The following is a 20,770-nucleotide window of genomic DNA, read 5'->3' as shown; positions in this document are numbered from 1 at the left end:
ACAACACGTAATTATATCAGCTGTTATGTAAACATGTTCGGCCTTCTACATCGGCACGACTACCAACAAATTATCAATCAGGATGAATGGGTATAGGCAGGGGGTGTATAATGGCAACTTGCAATATCCTGTTGCAGAGCACACTCTACAACATGACATTCATGACATCGGCACCTGTTTCACCACACACATCTGGATTCTTCCCCCAGACACGTTTCTCAGAACTTCGCAGGTGGTAACTAGCACTACAACGAGTCCTCGGTTCTTGCCACCCACCTTGTCTAAATTTATGTTAATTTCTTTGGTCTCAGCATTTCTTCACTGTAACTACTCTTTGCTTCACTCTGTTTTAGTTTTCTACATCTTTCATTGTCCTTCTCAATTTTTCACTGCTCCCTCCCACCTCTGTTATGTTCAATGCACTTAGCTTTTCACTCTCATTAACTCATGATGATGTTTAATCAGTAATGTCTGTATGCATATTGCCCTTTCTTCCACCTTCAAACTCTCAGCTTTGCAAATCTCGTCCGATGAAGTCTTCGCTGAGCTGCAGGTCTGGATGACTTTCCCAAAATCTGCCCCTTTTCTTAGACCTCTCCACTCCTTTTCCTTCACCCATCTTCTCTTCCCTTCAACCTTTCTGCCTGAAGAAGGAGCCACTGGTTCCGAAAGCTTGCCAGTTACAAATGTCTTATGTGTGTGTTCTGCCACTGCTTAGTGAGTAGATTTTTTTATCTGTCCAGGTATTCGTTTGTATGAGTTGGCCGATTCCAACAGTGAATCACTGATATGATTGTCATAGGACACTACATTTTTTTCGTTTTGTGAAGTGGAAAATTTTACAGTTCTGAACATTAAAACAAGTTGCCAATCTCTGCATCAAGTTGAAATCGTATCAAGATCAGACTGAATATTTATGCAGCTTCTTTCAGACAGTACTTCATTAGAGATAACTGTGTCACCTATAAAAAGCCTGTTTTTAATATACTATTGTCTACAAGGTAATTAATATACAATATGAACAGCAAGGGTTCCATCATATTTCCCTGGGGCACATCTGATGTTACTTCTACATCTGACAATGACTCTCCATCCAAGATAACATGCTGTGTCCTCCCTACCAAGAAGGTCACAATCCAGTCACAAATTTCACTTGATACCCCCATATGATCGCACTTCTGACAGTAAGCATAGGTGCGGTACCGAGTCAAATGCTTTTCGGAAATCAAGACATACTGCATCTACCTGGTTGCCTTGATCCAAAGCTTTCAGTATAGCATGTGAGAATAATGTGATTTGGGTTTCACATGATTGATGTTTTCAAAATCCCATGCTGGTTGGCACTGAGGAGGTCATTCTGTTCAAGGTATCTGATTATATTGTTCTAAGATTCTACAACAAATTGATATCAAGGATATTGGACGGTAGTTTTGAGGATCGCTTCTACTACCCTTCTTGTAGACAGGTGTGACCTGTGCCTTTTTCCAAGAACTGGGTATGGTTTTTTGTTTGAGGGATTTACAACAGTTTGTAGTTAGAATAGGGGCTAGCTCAGCCACAAATTTGGTGTAGAATCTGATTGGGATTCCATTGGGGCCAGGAGCTTTGTTCAATTTTAATGATTTCAGCTGTTTCTCAACACCACTGACACTCCTCTCATACGAAAGGAGAGATGTACAAGTGGTTTCTGTTATTGCAGACTTCTTAAAGTTGAATGAGTTTGTCATGTGTAAGTGGGTGTTAGTGATGAGCTTCTGCCCGTTACTGAATAACAGGTTATTGAAACTCCCTGCAGTTCACAGAGAGATGCCACCATTTCACACAAACCAAGCATTATGATTTACATATCACAACATAGTAAAATTGCACTTAACAAGGAAAATATTCCCAAAATGTGAGGCACAACAGGACAACTTAAATACAAAAATACTGAAGACTGCTAGCAGTAAGAGTTTTTGATGATAAAAAAGGTGCTATACAATGCAAGCTTTCAGGGCCAGTATTTGTGTCCATGGTGATTTTTATTTTATGGGCATCAATCCATATTCCATAGCATGTTTCTGTCCCTAGCATTTCACCTCTTGATGCTGGAGACATTATCAGAGACTGTAACAGCTCAAATAGCACTTTCAAACTTAAACAAGCTCAACTTTATTTATTTATTTATTTATTTATTTATTTATTTTGTGTTCTTTAGGTCCAGATAGTGAGGAAATCACAAGGATATGAAATGGTTCAAATTGTATATAGCTCAGAGGTAACTTACACAAATACAATAAAAGATATAATGTAAATAAAATATCATGTTACAAACATACACTCAATTAACGGAAAGTTGTGCCACACTGAGGAAGAATCAGTAATATATACAGGAAGCAAAGGTAAGTATTACAATCAATAAATAAACACATGAATTCCAAAACCCAGATTTTTAAGGGCTATGATAGTGTTGAAAATGAGTTTTTGTAAAACAATTGTGAGTTTAGTAGTGGTATTTATTTTATCTCAAAAATTAATGAACTGTATAAAAAGATTTCTCTGTTAGGTACTCTTTCAGAATTTGTTTGAATTTTGGCAATTGCTTATGAAGGCATTTGATATGTGGTGGGAGCGCATTAAACAGCTTACTACTGGAGTAATAAACTCCTTTTTGAACCACAGACTTCTATTTAATGTGCAAACTGTTTTCGTTCTTGTATTGTAGTCATGATATTTGCTGTTGTCTTGGTACAGAGAAAAGTTATTACACACAAAAGTCCGCAAGAAAAAACTTTTATGGGACAAACTAAAGACTGAAGCACCAAAAATTAACAAAAGTGAAAGCTAACAAATATTTATAATTGTAACAAACCACTGTCACTTATTTTATGCTTGCATTTCAAATGGAAAACAGTAATAAAACTGATATGGTATGACCTCTCTTTGTTTCATTGTTACAGTAGTCAGTCTATATTTAAAAACATATTTACAACTGTCATACTTACATAAGTCCTGGAAGGCTACATGCTTTTTAGGGAGACTACTGCTGCTGGAAGAATGTTTCAAAGCACTGTTGGGTTTATTGGTGTCTGCTATCTCACACTGATTATCAGTATCATTTATTCTGCTTGGCAGGTGGGAGTTTTCACTCCTGCAAATAATATTCATCATATTCAGTTGCTTCTGAAGAATTAATCAAATGGACTGAAATAATGAGCCTCTGATGGAATACTTTTTAAAAATATAACAATTTGAGAAATACAAATGTTGCTTTCTCTTTTACCATGTAATTATATAATGGTATTAACATTAATTAAATTTATATTTGTAGCCACAAACACTTCATGATTAAAAAACATAGAATTACATGCCAAAAAGAATTGGTGCCAAGGCAATAACAGAAACACAATGGAAATGGTATCAGAGAGTTAGTCCTATTTATGCCTTTCACAGGTACTGAGATACTTGAGGTCTTAGAATCATTTAATAAAAGAAAACTTCTATGTCAAGTATCAAATCCATTGAAAGGCATTTTCTATGAATTATCATGCTCTTTTGCAAATACAGGAAAATATTTTTTTATTAAATTTGCAAATTAGTGACTAGAAAAATATTTCTACAGTAAATAAAATGAGTCAAGCTTTTTGCTGTACTTAACCAAAGAAAATAATGGCAGGAAGCCTGAAAGCCATATAATCATTACTTTTCTTCAAAAATCCTATTTAGTTTACTGCCATTTTTGTTCTTCCCTTTGTTTCTTTTGCAGTTCATTGTCATTCTCCTCAACTGTTCTAAATACAAACAACCAGTTCAATAACCACAACGTCAATTTGTACTATTTTATTTTCAGTATGTTGGTTATAAATTACTATAGTCTCATTGTAGCTGATTTTTTAACTTCTTTCAGATCTACTCTATTACATTCTTCTATTTGTTGTTGATGTTTATTGGCACTAGAGGCAAACAGTACAACGTCATCTGCAAAACAAATGTTGTTCAGGTATGTTCCATTAACATTTTTTTTTACTTTCCCAATTCAAGGATTTATCACTATTCTGAAGAAGTCTAGGGTGGTGTGCAGGAAAGAAGGCAGCTGAGCATTGGTTCCGTACACACACACACACACACACACACACACACACACACACACACACACACACACACACACAGAGAGAGAGAGAGAGAGAGAGAGAGAGAGAGAGAGAGAGAGAGAGTTCTGTTTGCTGCCTGTGTGCTGACATTTCAGCCTAGGCAGATGGCTGAATGGGATGCACATGCTTAGCAATACTATTATGCATTAGATTTTACAGACTCCAATTAAAATGCTGTGCACATAGTAGGCAATATACTACTGCTTTGGCAGACAGTGCAATTGCCTGGTACCGTGACAGAAATATCATAGGACACAACAAGAAAAATAGACTTAGAAATGATTTTTGGACATGAAAATTAAGAAATTGATGGACAACCAAAGATGACAACAATGAGATCAAATGTTATTCCATCTTGTAGAAAAATATACATCACTACTTATCATAAAGATGACACACTGAGTTGCAGACAGGCACAATTAAAAGACACTCACATAAAAAGCTTTCAACCAGAGCCTTCATCAGCAAAAGAGAAATACACACTATTCTTACACACAAGCAAGCATACCTCATGCACACATGACCACCAACTCAGCAGCTCAGGCCGGAATTCGTTTTTACTATTATTAGCTGGAGATATTCTTTTGTGTATAATAAATAAATCAACAGCAAAAAAAGCACACATAATGAAAATTCATCACAGTAGTTATGTCCACAACTGTAATTGTCATCCACAGCAACAAACACAACAGAAGATGTGACCAAGCTCATACTCTGATATGCTACTGCTATGGTAGCTCTTCCGTAGACCTCTACCTGTCAATCACTTTTTTTAATCTGATTAGGGTAAGTGTGTGTGTAGTAACACTGATATATGCCACGGGCCAAAATAAAAATAATAAACTATGAGCTGCTAAAAGAGGTTTATTTATCTATATAAACACAATCACTGTTCCAAAGATGGAGCCTTGGCTAGTAATAATTTGCAGTCCAACCACGGATTTAACAGCCACAGTTTAATAAATTCACTTCATCATCTTCATAGTTTGATTAAGATGAATATGTTTCATAAAGATTTATGATGAAAGGCTCCATAACAGAATTCTTGCTAATTTCTCATAATTAATCTCCGAGTTGCATGTCTTTATCAGTCTGCCCAAGCAGAGACTTTTGTACTTTTGAGAGCTTCATTTCTAAGATTCTCAACATCGCCAATTTTAAATATACTGTTTTTCTCTGCAATGTATGATTGTATCAGTGCCTATTTAAGCTCTGCAGAACTGTAATGACTTGGTCTCCATGTTGTTTTGCATTCTTGTCTGATTCACAACAAATGTTTGCAGACTTGTGGGCACTGACAAACAGCAGCACCAATCACACTTTGTGATAAGTTGTGGGAGAAGCCACTGCTCTATAACTGATGATGATATTTGTTTTCCCAGTATTTGCAGTATGGACTTTGTTGGTTTTCACTGAATGGATTATGGTATTGTCCATCAGAGAGAGACAACCACACAAAATCAGAATTATCAGTGTGTCATGCCCTCAGTTCATTTAAATTGATTTTATGTCAGTCTGGTTTACACATGTTCATCACTGTAACAAATGTGAGATTTTCCATGTTTAGGATATTTTGTGTTGTTCTTTGCAGTCACATGATCGCTCCTATTCACAAATACGTCATTGTAAAATGACTGAAGTCCACATCCTTTAAGGGGACACAGTCGCAAACAGGCTCAAAAAAATGAAATTTTTTTTTGTAGTCTTAATCTATGCTCCAATTATTTGTCTACAAAATGCCGTTTGTTTCATACAAATCTGATTATTAGATTCAGAGTTATTAATTTGTTCGTGAAGCATGGTAACTAGCACCAAGTACATTTTTGCTGTGTCTTGCGCAGTAGTCAGCATTGACTATAGTACAACAATCATTTATGTTCTACGGATATAAATACTCTTTATTTGGGTTGCAAGAGAGAATTGTTATTCAGATGTTTGCCAGCCTGTCTGCATTGTCGACTATCGTTTATCAGTTTCTTTATCGTACGTTTTTACGTTTGGTGATACAAATGTAATGATTTTGTGAAACGTTATAACACAGTGGGTAGAATACGGAGGTTTGGATATAAGCCTAAGTTTCGTGGAAATAAATATGTAAAAATAAACCACGGAACTGCTAGTTTTGAACAGAGGGCAGAAAATAATATTGAAAGTGAAGTCAGTGCGAGTGTCAGTGCTTCAAGCAAGAAGCTTCCAGGTGCTGCCGGTTATCCAAGTGCCTCTCAAATGCGTGGCAATGCAATATGTGGTGCAAACAGTGTTTCTGTTGTTACTGACGCAAACATTCTGATCTCCATGAGGTTATTACATGAACTTATCGAAAAACACACAAATTGTAAAAACTGTGGTGGAAACGTTACTTTGCATGAAGATGTGGTGAAAACCAAGGGAACTGTTTGTAATTTAGTTTTGACATGTTTGGAATGTAGTTGTACTGCCAATACAATGTCATCCCACGTAACAAGAAGCAGATTGTATGAAAACAATATAAGATTAGTGTATGCATTTAGATCTATTGGAAAAGGGCGAAGTGCAGGTGCTGTTCATTTTGCAGTGATGAACATTCCTCCACCTCCAAGAAAGTTTGATGTTTACAAGACTATTGGTGCAGTTGTAGCTGAGATAAGTGAATCTACAATGTTGAAAGCAGCCAAAGAAACAGTTCAGTTGAATGATACAAAATCTGACCCAAGGCAAATTTCTGCTGGTTTTGATGGCAGTTGGCAGAAACGTGGGCATACATCCCTAAATGGCATTGTGTCAGAAACTTCTTTTGATACTGGGAAGGTTCTGGATATTGAAATTATTACTAAGTTCTGTGACATCTGTAGCAAAAATCCCACTATGCAACATGTGTGCAAAAAGGACTATGATGGTTCTAGTGGAGGCATGGAAGTGGCTGGTGTTGCTAACATTTTCAAAAGGTCTGTGCAGTCAAGAGGTATCCTCTATACAGACTATCTTGGGGACGGGCTTATCAGAAAGTGGTAGAAGATAAACCTTATGGGCCTAGAGTCAAAATTAATAAACTGGAATGTATAGGACATGTACAGAAAAGAATGGGATCACGACTTCTAAAGACATGTAAGGAAAAAAAGTTAGGTGGTAAAGGGGGCCTGACAAAGGCTGAAATAGACAGGATCCAGACATATTATGGTATGGCCATTAGAAATAACTGCAACAATGTAGAAGCAATGAGGAGAGCCATCTGGGCTATATTCTTTCATAAAATTTCAACAGATGAGAAACCACAACATAACCTTTGCCCACGGGGACCTGACAGCTGGTGCAAATTCAACAACCCAGCTACATCTTCCAGCTATAAGCACAAACATTCAATTCCAGAAAAAATCCTGCTAGCTGTGAAACCCATTTTCAGAGACCTTAGCCAACAAGAGCTCTCGAAATATTGTCTCCATGGAAAAACTCAGAACCCAAATGAAAGTTTGAATTCTGTCATTTGGACAAGGCTACCAAAAACTGTTTTCGTTAGAAAAGAAACACTAATATTTGGTGTTCATGATGCAGTGATGTGCTTCAATGCTGGTGTGTCAAAGAAGACTGATGTATTAAGACTCTTGGGAACAAAGGATGGTATCAATACTGAAAGGTGACTGAAAAAGATTTCTGCAGGAAATGCTACCAAGGAGGCCAGAATAGCCAGAAGACCGAAGAAAAGAAGATAACGATCAAGAAGTTGAGCCACAGTATAGCCCTAGAATGTTTTAAAATGTGTCTGTATGACATTGTACATTACTTTCTTGCATGTAAAACTTTAATACCATTTTTCTCAAAAGTACATTTTTTGACCTTCTGGTACACTTTTCTCAAAAACTATGACTGCTACAGACATCTGACTTACAGTAGCTCTTGTTAATACAACAATGATTAATTAGATAAAAAAAAGACCAGTAGTGATAAAAAGAACAGATTTACAAGCTCCAAGGTGTTTAGAAAAGTTTTAATTTTTTTTCTTATAGAACAAAAAAATGATTACTCATGAAATAAATAAAATACATTAACCATTTTTTATGTGATTTGAGAATGATGTTTCAGCTGTACACTGTAAAAGTTTCAGGTCTTTATCTCCATTAGTTACTTCAGAAAGTGTACCTGACGTTTGCTCGTTTTAGCATTGATTCCTTATGGGAGTTCCCTCGCGACTGTGTCCCCTTAATATTCATATTACCCATCATGTTTCGTTAACAGCTGCAGCTTCATTCACACAGAAAACAACATTTTCTGCAATATGGTATCAACCTTTATAATACACATTAAATATTGTGTGAAGGATGATTTTTTTTTAATGACAGTATCACTTCCCTCATCATGATATAAAAGATGGGCACCCACCAATTTTAATGCAAACATTTACTTAGCTCATTTACTTAGCTTAGTCACCACACACTTCAGTTGCTCTCACCCGGGAATTTACAATACATGGGGAATACCTTTTCTGTTTGCGACTACTGAAGAAATCCACACATAGCCCTATATTATAAAAACGGATGTATGTATGTGTGTTCCGTATCTTCTTCTAAACCACTGGACCTATTTCAATCAAACTTGGTACACGTATCCCTTACTGTCAGGCAACAAGTGCTGTGGGGGTAAGAACCACATAACTATCATAGTTCAGGAGAGAAAAAAAAAATCATAAACAATGAGATGCGTGAAAAACTGCCAAATCATGCATGGCATTTAAATTTATTACTTCTGAGCTACTAACTCTATTTGCAATAAATTTCACAGACAGTATACATGTATGCTGCTAAATGCACCTACAAAATTATATCATTGTGTGACATGTATAGCACATAGATTAGGAGATATGATGCCATAAACATCGAGATATTTGAAAAACAGCTGCATTATACATGACATTTAAATTTAGTACTTCTTTGCTACTAATTTTATTAGCAACATATTTTGCAGATAGTTTCCACATATGCTACAGAATGTAACTCCAGAATTATATCATTGTATGACATACAGATTTGGAGATATGATGTCATAAACACTGAGATGCATGAAAAACTGATGCATCACACATGACATTTAAATTTAATACTTCCTTGTTACTAACTTTATTCGCAAATTATTTCACAAACAGTATCCACATATACCGCTGAATGTACCTACAAAATATATCATTGTGTGACCCATAGTTCAAGAGTTATGACACCATAAACACTGAGATGCATGAAAACATGCTGTATCATGCATGAATTTTTAATACATTTATCCTTTACTACTAAATACTTCTACACTGGAATCAACTTAAGGAAATCCATGATACCTGGCAGTGCTTTTGACAGCTTTCAACTGCAAAGCACAAATGGCTGTAGGCCAAAACAATAGCTGTCTATAGAGTTACGAAGAAATGTTGCCATAGAAATGTTTTCAAAACTGCATTGCAGACATGTGAAGCAGCTGCACCCAACCATACAGAAACTGTCCTGGATCAACTCAAACCAAGTCTACTGCAGGGGTACGTAAATGGTTTCATTTCTATTAGAAAATTGGTAATATGAATAAGTGATCAATGCGGGATTTGCCAGCTAGTTATACATACAAAATACTATAACTCTAGCCTGCTAGTGTAACAATAGGTTTATTTATTTTCTGTCACTCTAACAAACATTACCAGAATGACATAGCTGTCAACAAAGGTGGACTCAGGTGATAATCACCAGTGACCATTCAAAGCAAACTCAGTTACATCTGAAACAAAACAGGAATGGAAGAACAACAATACTGGCTGCAGCATTACATGGTTTACAGTTTCTTGTTACTGAGGATCCTCGCATCACCTGTCCTCTAAAAGAAGCAGTAGCATATAAACTGAGTTACTTTTCTATAGGCATAGAAAGTACGGATAATTTGCAGACAAAAGTTTCTCTTCCTCTCTCTCTTTCCCCCCCTTTTTTTTTTGCTTGGGCAATGGGTTAGACAATAGTTAATGTAAAAAGTTTTTGTTTATACATGATGTGCCTAAAAAGTTTGGTGAATGGTGCCATAACTGAACGGCAACTTGAAGCATGTGTGCATGCATGCGCATGGGTCTTCAGAGACTTGAGGAGAATCGATACACAGCATGCACTGCATGTGATTGGCTCTGTAAACAGATTGCAATCAGTTGACTGTAGTCAGTGTGAGAGGAAGTATCACGGCACAATAGAGCAATGTGTAAACATCAAGTTCTGTTACAAATTGGGGAAGACTACAACAGAGGCACATGGAATGTTGGTGCAAGTGTACGGGAGGGCAGCTGGGGCAGAAAATGTGTTTACAAATGGTTTAAACAATTCCATGAAGGGAAGGAAACAACTGAGGATGAGCCATGTTCCAGTCAGCCATCGACAAGCAGAACCTCAAAAAAGATCGAGAAAGTGTGACAAATGCTGGCACAAGATCGGCATCGGACTCTCAGATTGATTATGGAGGAATTGGGCATTAGCAAGGACATGATGAACACCATCGGCCACGATGATTTGAGTAAGCGGAAGATCTGCGCCTGATTTGTGCCACACAAGCTCACAGATGAGAAGAAAGCAAAACGGATGGAAACTGCTGGTGATTTCATTTCCATGTGTGACCAGGATCCATTGCTTCTGAACACCATCATCACGGGAGATGACATCTGGTGCTACCAGTTTGATCCAGAATCAAAACGGCAACTGATGTCATGGTGGTCACCATCTTCCTCATGACCAAAAAAAAAACCTGTCTGCAAAAATCCAATGTGAAAACACTGTTGATTGCCTTCTTCGACAACAACAGCATCATCCTCAAGGAATTTGTTCCTGTAGGTCAGACCATTAATGCTGTGTTTTACCAGTCCATTTTGAACTGACTGCTACATATCCAGCATGTTTGGTCCGAGTTGCACAGGACTGGAAAATGGATGCTGCTCCATGACAACACACCTGCACACTGCGCGATCCATGTGCACCAATTCCTGACGCAGAAGATGGTGACTGTTCTTGAACACCCTCCGTACTCCCCTGATCTGGCTCCTGCCGACTTCTGTTTCCCCACTTGAAGGTGGTTATGAAAGGTAAATGTTGTGCGGACGTGAATGCCATCAAAGGTCGTGTGGCAGCTGTTCTGTGATCGATTCCACAGGAGGCCTTTGCTGATAGATTTCCGAAGCTGTACGAGTGTTGGCAAAAGTGTGTTGTAGTGGGTAGCGACCATTTTGAAGGGCAATAAAGAACATTTGCTTGTACGAGGGTAGTTTGAAAAGTTCTCGGAACTGAATAGAAAAAAAGTACTTACAACACTGAAACTTTTTTTATTTTTCAATGTAATCTCCTTGTAGATTAATGCACTTGGTCCAACGATGTTCCACTGCCTTGATCCCATCTCGAAAATGAGTTTCCTCCCGGCCTTCAAAAATAGTTGTCAACTCCGGCTATCAATTCTTCGTTTGAAGTGAATCTTCATCCACCAAGAAAAATTTTCAGTTTTGGGATGAGATGGAAGTCTGATGGAGCCATATCAGTTGAATAAGGTGGGTGTGGCAACAATTCATACCTTAGTTCGTGTAATTTTGCCATGGTGACAGGACATGTGTACATCGCTTCACATCAAGAGCCATGTGATATACCCTTTCAGATGACATTTGGTAAGTGTGAGCAATTTCACGCACTTTCAATTGGCAATCCTCCATGACCATTTTATGCACTTTTGCAATGATTTATGGAGTAGTGACACACCTTGGCCAACCACTGTGCGGATCATCATCTAATCTCCCCCAACCAAATTTAAATTCATTTTTCACTTGGCAACAGTTGAATATTAAGGAGCAGAGTCCCCCTGTGTATTCTGGGAATCAGCATGAATGTCCTTTGCTTTCATACCTCTCTTTACGAAGCACTTAATCACTGATTGAATATTGATTTTTTCCATTTTCGCAAATCACTATGTTGGAACAACAACAACAGAGCCAGGTCTCCACCACAGCTCTTTTCCAAGAGCACTAACATGGCACGTGTTTACACGCAACAGTCCAATGAATATCACGTGAACAACTCTTTGCGCTAGCACTGACCTCTCTTGGCGATTCCGAGAACTTTTCAAACCACCCTCCTATCTTTTGTTTTGTTTGTTGTCTGATAGAGTTCACCGGACTTTTTAGACACATCACATATGAATGAGCTTCAGGCACTCCCAGTGGCCAAATAGGAAGCTGTGCACAAATGTCAGAACAAGAAGCTATGGGTGAGACTTCCTGGTTTGGGTTGAAAATATGTAACAGATCTGTACAAGCGAAAGTACGTCACATTTGCTAGAAGACCCACACCAGCGAATGCCAGAAAAAGTAGTGTTTCCCCAAGGCATAGCCTTCTTTTGCTTCTTGCACATGTTTCATTTAGATAAAGCACCTTGAAATCTTTGTAATGTGATCATTCTAGATAAGAATTAATTTTATGATCTTACAACTTCTTTTTCATCACTTGCAGAAAAGTAGTGATAGCTCTGTAAATAATAGTACAAACTTTTCAACTGCTTACAGCATCATCTATACACCATTTGATTATCCACATATATAGAAAAGTTAATATATACAGGGAGTTCCCAAGAAACACTGACACACTTTAGGGATCCTTACACCAAAACAAGAAAGAAATGTCTAGTAAACAAGGCTCTAAAGTGCATACCTTAAGAGATACGAGCACTTGTTCATCTTCAATACTATGAAACACATCTCATCTACTGCAAACTATTTGCTTTTCAGAGGCTGTGGCTAAGCCATGTCTCCACAATATCCTTTCTTTCAGGAGTGCTAGTTCTGCATGGTTCGCAGGAGAGCTTCTGTAAAGTTTGGAAGGTAGAAGACGACATACTGGCAGAAGTAAAACTGTGATGACGGGGCGTGAGTTGTGCTTGGGGAGCTCAGGTGGTAGAGCACTTGCCCGCGAAAGGCAAAGGTCCCGAGTGTGAGTCTCGGTCCAGCACACAGTTTTAATCTACCAGGAAGTTTCATATAAGTTTAAGTTTTGTTTTCTTCATACCTTTTTTTTATGTTTCTCTATGCAATTTTTCATTGTACTTTCTCACAGTCTACTGAAGACATTTGCAAGCAGTTTTATTTAATTCAACACATTTTATCATATTACTATTATGATTTCCTTTAAATTTTCACCCTCTCTTTAACCCTCGAGCAGGTGCATTGTTTTTCACACCACCAGCAAGAGCACGGCACACATTGCACACATGTAAGGAATTGCTGCATTTATATTACCGATATAAATGTGAATGAGTAAAATTACAGCTTAATCATATTTTAATTAAATTACAATAAAATAAACTAAAATTATATGAGCTAAATCACTGTTTAATTAAAAATTACAAAATAAACCTTTGATTGTATGACTCTGTTGCTGCGCACATCACCCAACCATAATAACATACTCAAAGCATTAAACACTACAGTTGCATCAGATCCCTTATTTGATTCCTAATTATCTCATAGATAATTCCCTCACTGTGAGATTGTACTGCTAGCTTAGAACCTGGGTTATTTTCTTGCGTGGATCATAAATTTTTTCCTCACTTTATTTGCTGTTTATTTTGTATTACTGTTGATCACTTGGACATCTGAGAACACGTTACTGTGGTAACTGAAGCAGTAATGAAGGAATAGGTATGGACTCACAACTGTAAAACAACTATGAAACTGTACATAACAACATTATTTAAAAAAAAAAAAAAATGCTGCAACTTACCAAACGAAAGCGTTGGTATGTTGATAGAGACAATAAACACACAAATTTCAAGCTTTCGCAACACAAGGTTGCTTCTTCAGGAAAGAGGGAAGGAGAGGGAAAGACGAAAGGATGTGGGTTTTAAGGGAGGGGTAAGGAGTCATTCCAATCCCGGGAGCGGACAGATATACACTCGCACATATCCATCCGCACATATACAGACACAGGCAGAGATTTGTAAATGCAAAGAGGTTGGGCAGAGATGTCAGTCGAGGCGGAAGTACAGAGTCAAAGATGTTGTTGAATGACAGGTGAGGTACAAGCGGCGGCAACTAGAAATTAGCGTAACGGGTTACCCACCAGGCCTCAACCTCCACTAATTTCTAGTTGTTGCTGCTCATACCTCACCTGTCATTCAACAACATCTTTGCCTCTGTACTTCTGCTTCGACTGACATCTCTGCCCCACCTCTTTGCATTTACAAATGTCTACCTGTGTCTGTATATGCGTGTGTGTGTGTGTGTGTGTGTGTGTGTGTGTGTGTGTGTGTGTGTGGGCGCGCGCGCGTATACCTGTCCCTTTTTTCCCCCTAAGGTAAGTCTTTCCGCTCCCGGGATTGGAATGACTCCTTACCCCTCCCTTAAAACCCACATCCTTTCGTCTTTCCCTCTCCTTCCCTCTTTCCTGATGAAGCAACCTTGGGTTGCGAAAGCTTGAAATTTGTGTGTTTATTGACAGCATCTTTGTTTTCAGATATATTTTTCCCATGTGGAATGTTTCCCTCTATTATATTCTTAACAACATTATTTGTGAGACTGGCTCACTTTATACACAGGCGAACCCACTCAAGAGTTAATAAATGTGTTTTTAATTTGATATTTAACTAAACAAATTTGAAAGCATTGAATTTTTCACTATACAGTGTCGTCAAAACATATAAATTGTAAAATACATATCGATTTGCATTACTTTTCTTTGGGTATTGTACTCTGGTTTCCAGAGCTTCTGCTGCTGAACACTGTTGAGTCTTGAAGCAGAATTCCATTCTGTGAAGTCTGTGACTTCTCCTCATCCTGCGCTGTAGTCAAACCAGTTGAAGGAAATGTCAAGCCAGATAAAGAATGCCTATCCTTGGACCTCCTGGGGCTAACAACTGTTGTCACTGATGACTCAGTGCTAGAGTCATCACTCTCACCATTCATGGTAAATTTTGGCTCTGTTTCTGGCTTTGTCAATTTAGCATTTCCTTCTTTGACACTGGAAGCCTATAAATTAATAGAAACACAGATATGAATTCCAAATACACATTAAAAATCAAGGTTCTTGCTATTAGTATGACAAAGAAAAATTTGTGATGAATATACACACTCGTATAAGAAAAAACAAGCAGTCATCCCAGGAAAGAAGTATAATACACTCATGTTTTTACAGAGCACTCTCTGGGGAACTACATATTTAGCAAGACAACATACAACTCTTCATTCCGCAATTTGAAGAACACTGAAAGGATGTGGGGACATTTAGGTCACTTGATCTCAGTTCTACTGAGCATGTCAAACACTATGTGAGTTATTGCTATGGCTCATGGGTGGCTCAGAGAAAAAATGTGTGAATGTCTTTGGGCTGCTAATTACAATCTGTAGGCTCTACTTGTCATTACTGGGGATGATAAATTTAGATTCCCTTTCCTGCATTAGTAATCATAATGATGAGATAAAATTGCTCCTGATGATATTAACTAGTAAGACAATCACTAGGATTAGCCAATCCAGAGGCAAATTACGTGAAATGATGAACTGCATTTCAATGTTTCAATTTTCACTAATAAAAGTTTATTGTCTTTAAAATGATCACACAATCTCGAAGAATGGTGACACCAACTATTTCACTGAGTGGTTAAAAGGAACTTGAACCCAGAATATTACGGCTGGTAAGCTCATTATATAAAATTTTATAAACTGAAAAACTGCTGAAAACATTAATGAAGATCACTGCTAATTAAAAAGGAGAATAAACCACAGACTAACTTGCACCTAATTACAGTCAAACCGCACATGACAGCAAATTCTAAGTGCCAATAGGTAAAACTGAGACAAAGTTCAAATTTAGTGTTCAGAAATAGTCTGAAACCCACTTAACATAAGAATCACAGTTCCAGACAGTCACCTGGCAGAAAATAATCAGACAGCTAACTAGATCCTGGGTTTTCTAAGTTCACCTACTAAACTAACTGTAAAAACTTTTCTCTTCCTAAAGCATATGCAGCAGGAATCACCTCTCAGCCTGACCAAGATCTTGCTTCAATGAGCTCACACAGAACACTCCCTGACCAGCATAGGTCCATCTCTCACCAGGTCGTACAGAACTCTTCCCAAGTCATGATGGCTGTCACCCTCACATAGCCTCAGTCTATGTGCCGCCACAAAATTCTCGTTTATGTCACTTAACGAGGTTCACAGTTTTATTAGCATCACTTATATCTTTTTATACAGGGTACTTATGAATGATTTGACTGCACCATTAACTGTGCACTGAAATTCTAGTCTAAAATGATACATAAAGTTGTATGTCAGGGTGTATACATAGACAAGTAAAAAAATTCCCGGATTTCCCGGTTAAAAGTACACTTTCTCCCGGGTGACAGTATATTTTCCCCTCATCAATCCTTTGAATGGTTATGGTTTTATACACGGGCGTACAATTACAGGGCGTACAATTTACCGGTACTTTAGAAAATGAAACTCAGGGGAAAAAACATGTTTTGGAAATATCTTTGGTGTGCAGCAACATGTACGCTGCGTATTTTCGTATTACGAAAGTATACATTGGAATTCCACCAAACACCACATGTTACTTTCCGAATCATTGAAATCGAGATTTCGATGCGCTTTTGTAAGCCGGTCGTAGCTCATGTCACGTGATCTCGCCAGCCGATGACAGCGGATATTCAGAGCATAGGACACGCGATGTAGTCAGCCAACAGCAACATCACTGTTAAGTAGCACGAACACACAAACAGAGAAAGTTAATAAATTGATGGTACATTCTTGCACACAGTTCAACTTGCGTAAAAGGATATTTACTTTGAAAGTAACGCTTTTCAAACCACTATTCACAATATTTGCCCGCGACCTGTTAGAAATGGTTCGTTTCAGCAGTTGAACGAGAGCGCAGACACCGCTCTTGGGTAGCTATCATGACGTAGGAAGCTGGTATGTACGTAGGAAGCTGGTATGTACGTACGTGTAAAACATTGAAAGCTCATACATTATGTCATAAAAGAAACAAGACATCAGAGGATACTGCAAGAGCATCGCAATTTCGTGAACCATATTAAAATGTGCACATTTAAAGTGCATACTTAAAGGGCACATTCGTATGTCCAGTTCCCCAATGAAGTAGATCTCGACCAGTGTGGTTTTTCAGTGTGGTTTTCGCGATGTAAATTTTCTTGGAGCACCAGTACTGCATTATATCATGTTTGGTTCTTTATTATGGCATAATGCCATACGTGCTAGAAAATGAAAACGTGCACTTGAAATGCAGCGAACCGTTGAAACTTACCAGTACTATGGAATTAAACATTTTGCTTCAAATACATCAACTGGCTCCGCGGAAAAGTTTAACAAAAGCCAAATTTCTTTAGCAAACAGACAAAAATAACTTCATTGTCCCGCAAGGTGATTAATGCTTGACTGTCAGAAAGATGGAAATAAAATAAAGTGTGAAACTAATGACGTATTTCAGCCTTCCGTAATTATGTCAATGTATTTTAATTCACCTGATAGCTCCCGCCCACAGATATCCGTTTTGTTTTCATCTAACGTGAAAGTAAACGAAGGGGAAACAGCAAAATCACTAAATGTAAACACAGGTCACGTGGAGACTACCCGCTATAACTCAGACTACTTTGCGCATCAGCCCCGGATCTGCATTTGCGAACCGTATCAATGCTTTTATAAAAAAAAAAAAATAAAATCGAATTTTCAAAATATGTTCATCTTTTAGAGCACATCTTTCTGAGAAGTCTGAAACATAAAACATACGTATTCGAGGAAATGTAAGACATATTATTTGGTCTTAAGTATGCCGCACGTCCAAAGTATATTCAGGAAAGTAGAAATTGAAATGTCCTGTGGTGCCTCTCCTGCCCCCCGCCGGCCGGTTTGACTACCTGCCCCTCTTAAAAAAAATCTCGTAATTAATAACAGATGGGATTATTTGTAATCGAGAGAACAAGAACTCTTCAGAAAATCTGGACTCTTTATTGCATATTAGTTAATAACTTGCTGTTTTGTATGGCATAAAATTAAATATAGGATATATAAAACCAATACTGACAAGAGATAAGCAAGAAATTACACATTTCTGCAAACCTTAGCTCCTAGCATTTTTTTCTCTCTAATCTTGCTACAGCTTTACATGGCGTGCTTTCCTTTCTGCGAAAGAATCTATTACCTCATCAATGTTCGTCAAACGTTTTGCTACATGAAAAATCGAAAAGTCGTTATCTAATACTGAAAAAGCTGTTAATACAAATAATACGCAAGACTGGTGTGGTTTCTCGATCTGATTACGTCTATTTTGTCACTGTCTGCTAGATGAAACAAAATAGGCCTTTCTATTATTGCAGCAGTTTTGTAACACACACCAAATAAACTAGACTGTTTTGGCACAAATGGCCATTTTATAACACGACAGAATATAATCCTCGAAGTACCAATATCAAATGCCTATTAGGCCTACTGCAAGCAAAAAGCTTTATGTTAGGAAATAGTTTCACATTTCATTCATACGCACTAGCTTCTCAAGCATGAGATTGAAAAGTAGTTGTACGAAATTTTTATATAAATTTGGAATCGTCTTATTGTGTGATGTCCCCGTTTCCTCTCCTTCCTCGCCCGCATCTCGTGGTCGTGCGGTAGCGTTCTCGCTTCCCCCGCCCGGGTTCCCGGGTTCGATTCCCGGCGGGGTCAGGGATTTTCTCTGCCTCGTGCTGGCTGGGTGTTGTGTGCTGTCCTTAGGTTAGTTAGGTTTAAGTAGTTCTAAGTTCTAGGGGACTGATGACAATAGATGTTAAGTCCCATAGTGCTCAGAGCCATTTGAACCATTTTTTCCTCTCCTTCCTCGTTCTAAGAAACAATCTTGTCATCACAAATTCTGTAGCTATTGCTGACACTGTCAAAATTTGTTCACCGATTAACTTCACTAACCCTGCCAGAATCACAGGTTTAGTTATCCCGCGATTATTATCCGGTCAGGCGTTATTACGTGTTCGAACAACACGATTTCCGCGTTACTTCCAGAATAGAACTACGCAGCTGCTAGCTGAGGACTGTACTACTGGTCCTTACTAGTGTAGCGATCTGGCCAAAAATTTTCTGTCAAAATTTCATTTTCTTGGACACACTGAGATGATAATACGTAATCTTTCTCATCTGTTATTCCTGTCAGTTGATTATTTTCCTTCTGGTAGTCTGAATCTATGGATTTCGCTAGTAATTATAACAACGCTGATCATTCGCAAACCCAGTCAACCACATAATCAGACAGCGATTGGCATACATCCGTTCGGCTTTGCTCCCTCAGCTCATATAACCTCGTCCCCTTTTGTCTGCGGGAAGTTTATTTCTAGATGCGACGAGGATTCTCCTGACAGAGACATCACGTACACTATGCATGCATTCAAAAGTCAACTTATGATTCATTCAGAAATCAACTTAAAATGTGTTCAAAAATGTTCAGAAACCAACAGGGAAGCGTTTCAAAATCATATGAATAATCGCTAGACAAACGTGCGCTGGATTCTAGGCGCTCTGTGAAACACAAGTTTTTTTCCTCAAGAATATGAATTTGGCGCCCCCTTTTACCGTTAGCATCTAGCTGCTTGCTGCGACTGCTTGCACAGCCAACAGCCACATTCCTGTAGCCAGAAGCGGGAGAATCTACTACTCTAACGTGACTCAACTGCGCATTAGCATGAGCCCGCGCGTAACTGCTAAAACAAATTGAACGGAAACAGTTGTGACTTCACGCTCATTGGAGGCAATTTGTTGTTATGAAGCACTGCATAGTCTTCCTAAAGCCTTTGACACATTTTCAATTGGCAGAAGCTTTCATGAGCACTGTGTGTCGTTGTTGTATATGGCGCATTTCGTTTGCAATTTAAGTTATTTTCATTTTTTCTCTCTCGTTTATGTTTTATTGTTGAAGTATTATTCTGCAGTATCGGGATACAGTAATATCCTTTGTTGGAGTATCGGTTCTTACCAGTCAAAATTACAAAAATTTAACTGAAAACTAAAACAATGAAAAATTCCCGGAATTCTAAAAATATCCCAGGTTTTTCCCGGTTTTCTCGGGTCGTATACACCCTGTATGTGTAATAATTCACCCAATAATTAAAGTTGAATAACTGCAAACTTTGTTGCAGTGCTCAAAAAGGGTTCTTTCACCTTCTACCATTAATATTATTACAATTATTAATATGGTACAAATTTCATAATGGATTTTTACAGCTCTTTTTGTTGTATTACTCAGAATTTACATATCTTTAATGGCTCATTAGTTACTAATGAAAATACGCAAAACAATTAACAAACAAACATACAATAACAATTATAAATCTGAAGAACTAATGATTGTAAATTATGTTACAATCTCTGCCAATGTGTATTGCATTGCTGTATGTTAACATGTTTTGTAGTAGTTTTTATATCAATTTTCAATTAATTCCAATTAAAATATGCCTCACTCACTGCTGAATTAATTACACTACAAACCATGTTAATGTAATAGTGCCTCACTGAGAGCTACAAATCGATTGTCTGATCTTAATTGTACATTAATTAGTAAAGAAATTATTATACTTTTGCTGACTGGTAGTTACAGGAAAATGTCTCACTGCTGTATCTTTTTATATACAAT

General features: G+C 37.8%; 1 protein-coding gene across 2 annotated transcripts in view; it reads right to left on the bottom strand.

The window, feature by feature from the left end:
- Positions 1–20,770, bottom strand: part of LOC126162842 (cilium assembly protein DZIP1-like) — a 289,744-nt gene that overhangs the window by 45,423 nt on the left and 223,551 nt on the right. For both annotated transcript variants that reach the window (XM_049919606.1, XM_049919605.1), the window contains exons 13-14: positions 14,813–15,108; positions 2,985–3,130 (exon numbers count right to left, since the gene is read on the bottom strand). In XM_049919606.1, coding sequence (XP_049775563.1) covers positions 2,985–3,130; positions 14,813–15,108 — 442 coding nt within the window. The remainder of the gene's footprint in view (positions 1–2,984; positions 3,131–14,812; positions 15,109–20,770) is intronic.

This window comes from Schistocerca cancellata, chromosome 2 (assembly GCF_023864275.1).
Source record: "Schistocerca cancellata isolate TAMUIC-IGC-003103 chromosome 2, iqSchCanc2.1, whole genome shotgun sequence".
Classification (NCBI taxonomy): Eukaryota; Metazoa; Arthropoda; class Insecta; order Orthoptera; family Acrididae; genus Schistocerca; species Schistocerca cancellata.
Note: the sequence above shows the minus strand (reverse complement) of the source record. Positions and strands in the feature narration are given on the sequence as shown.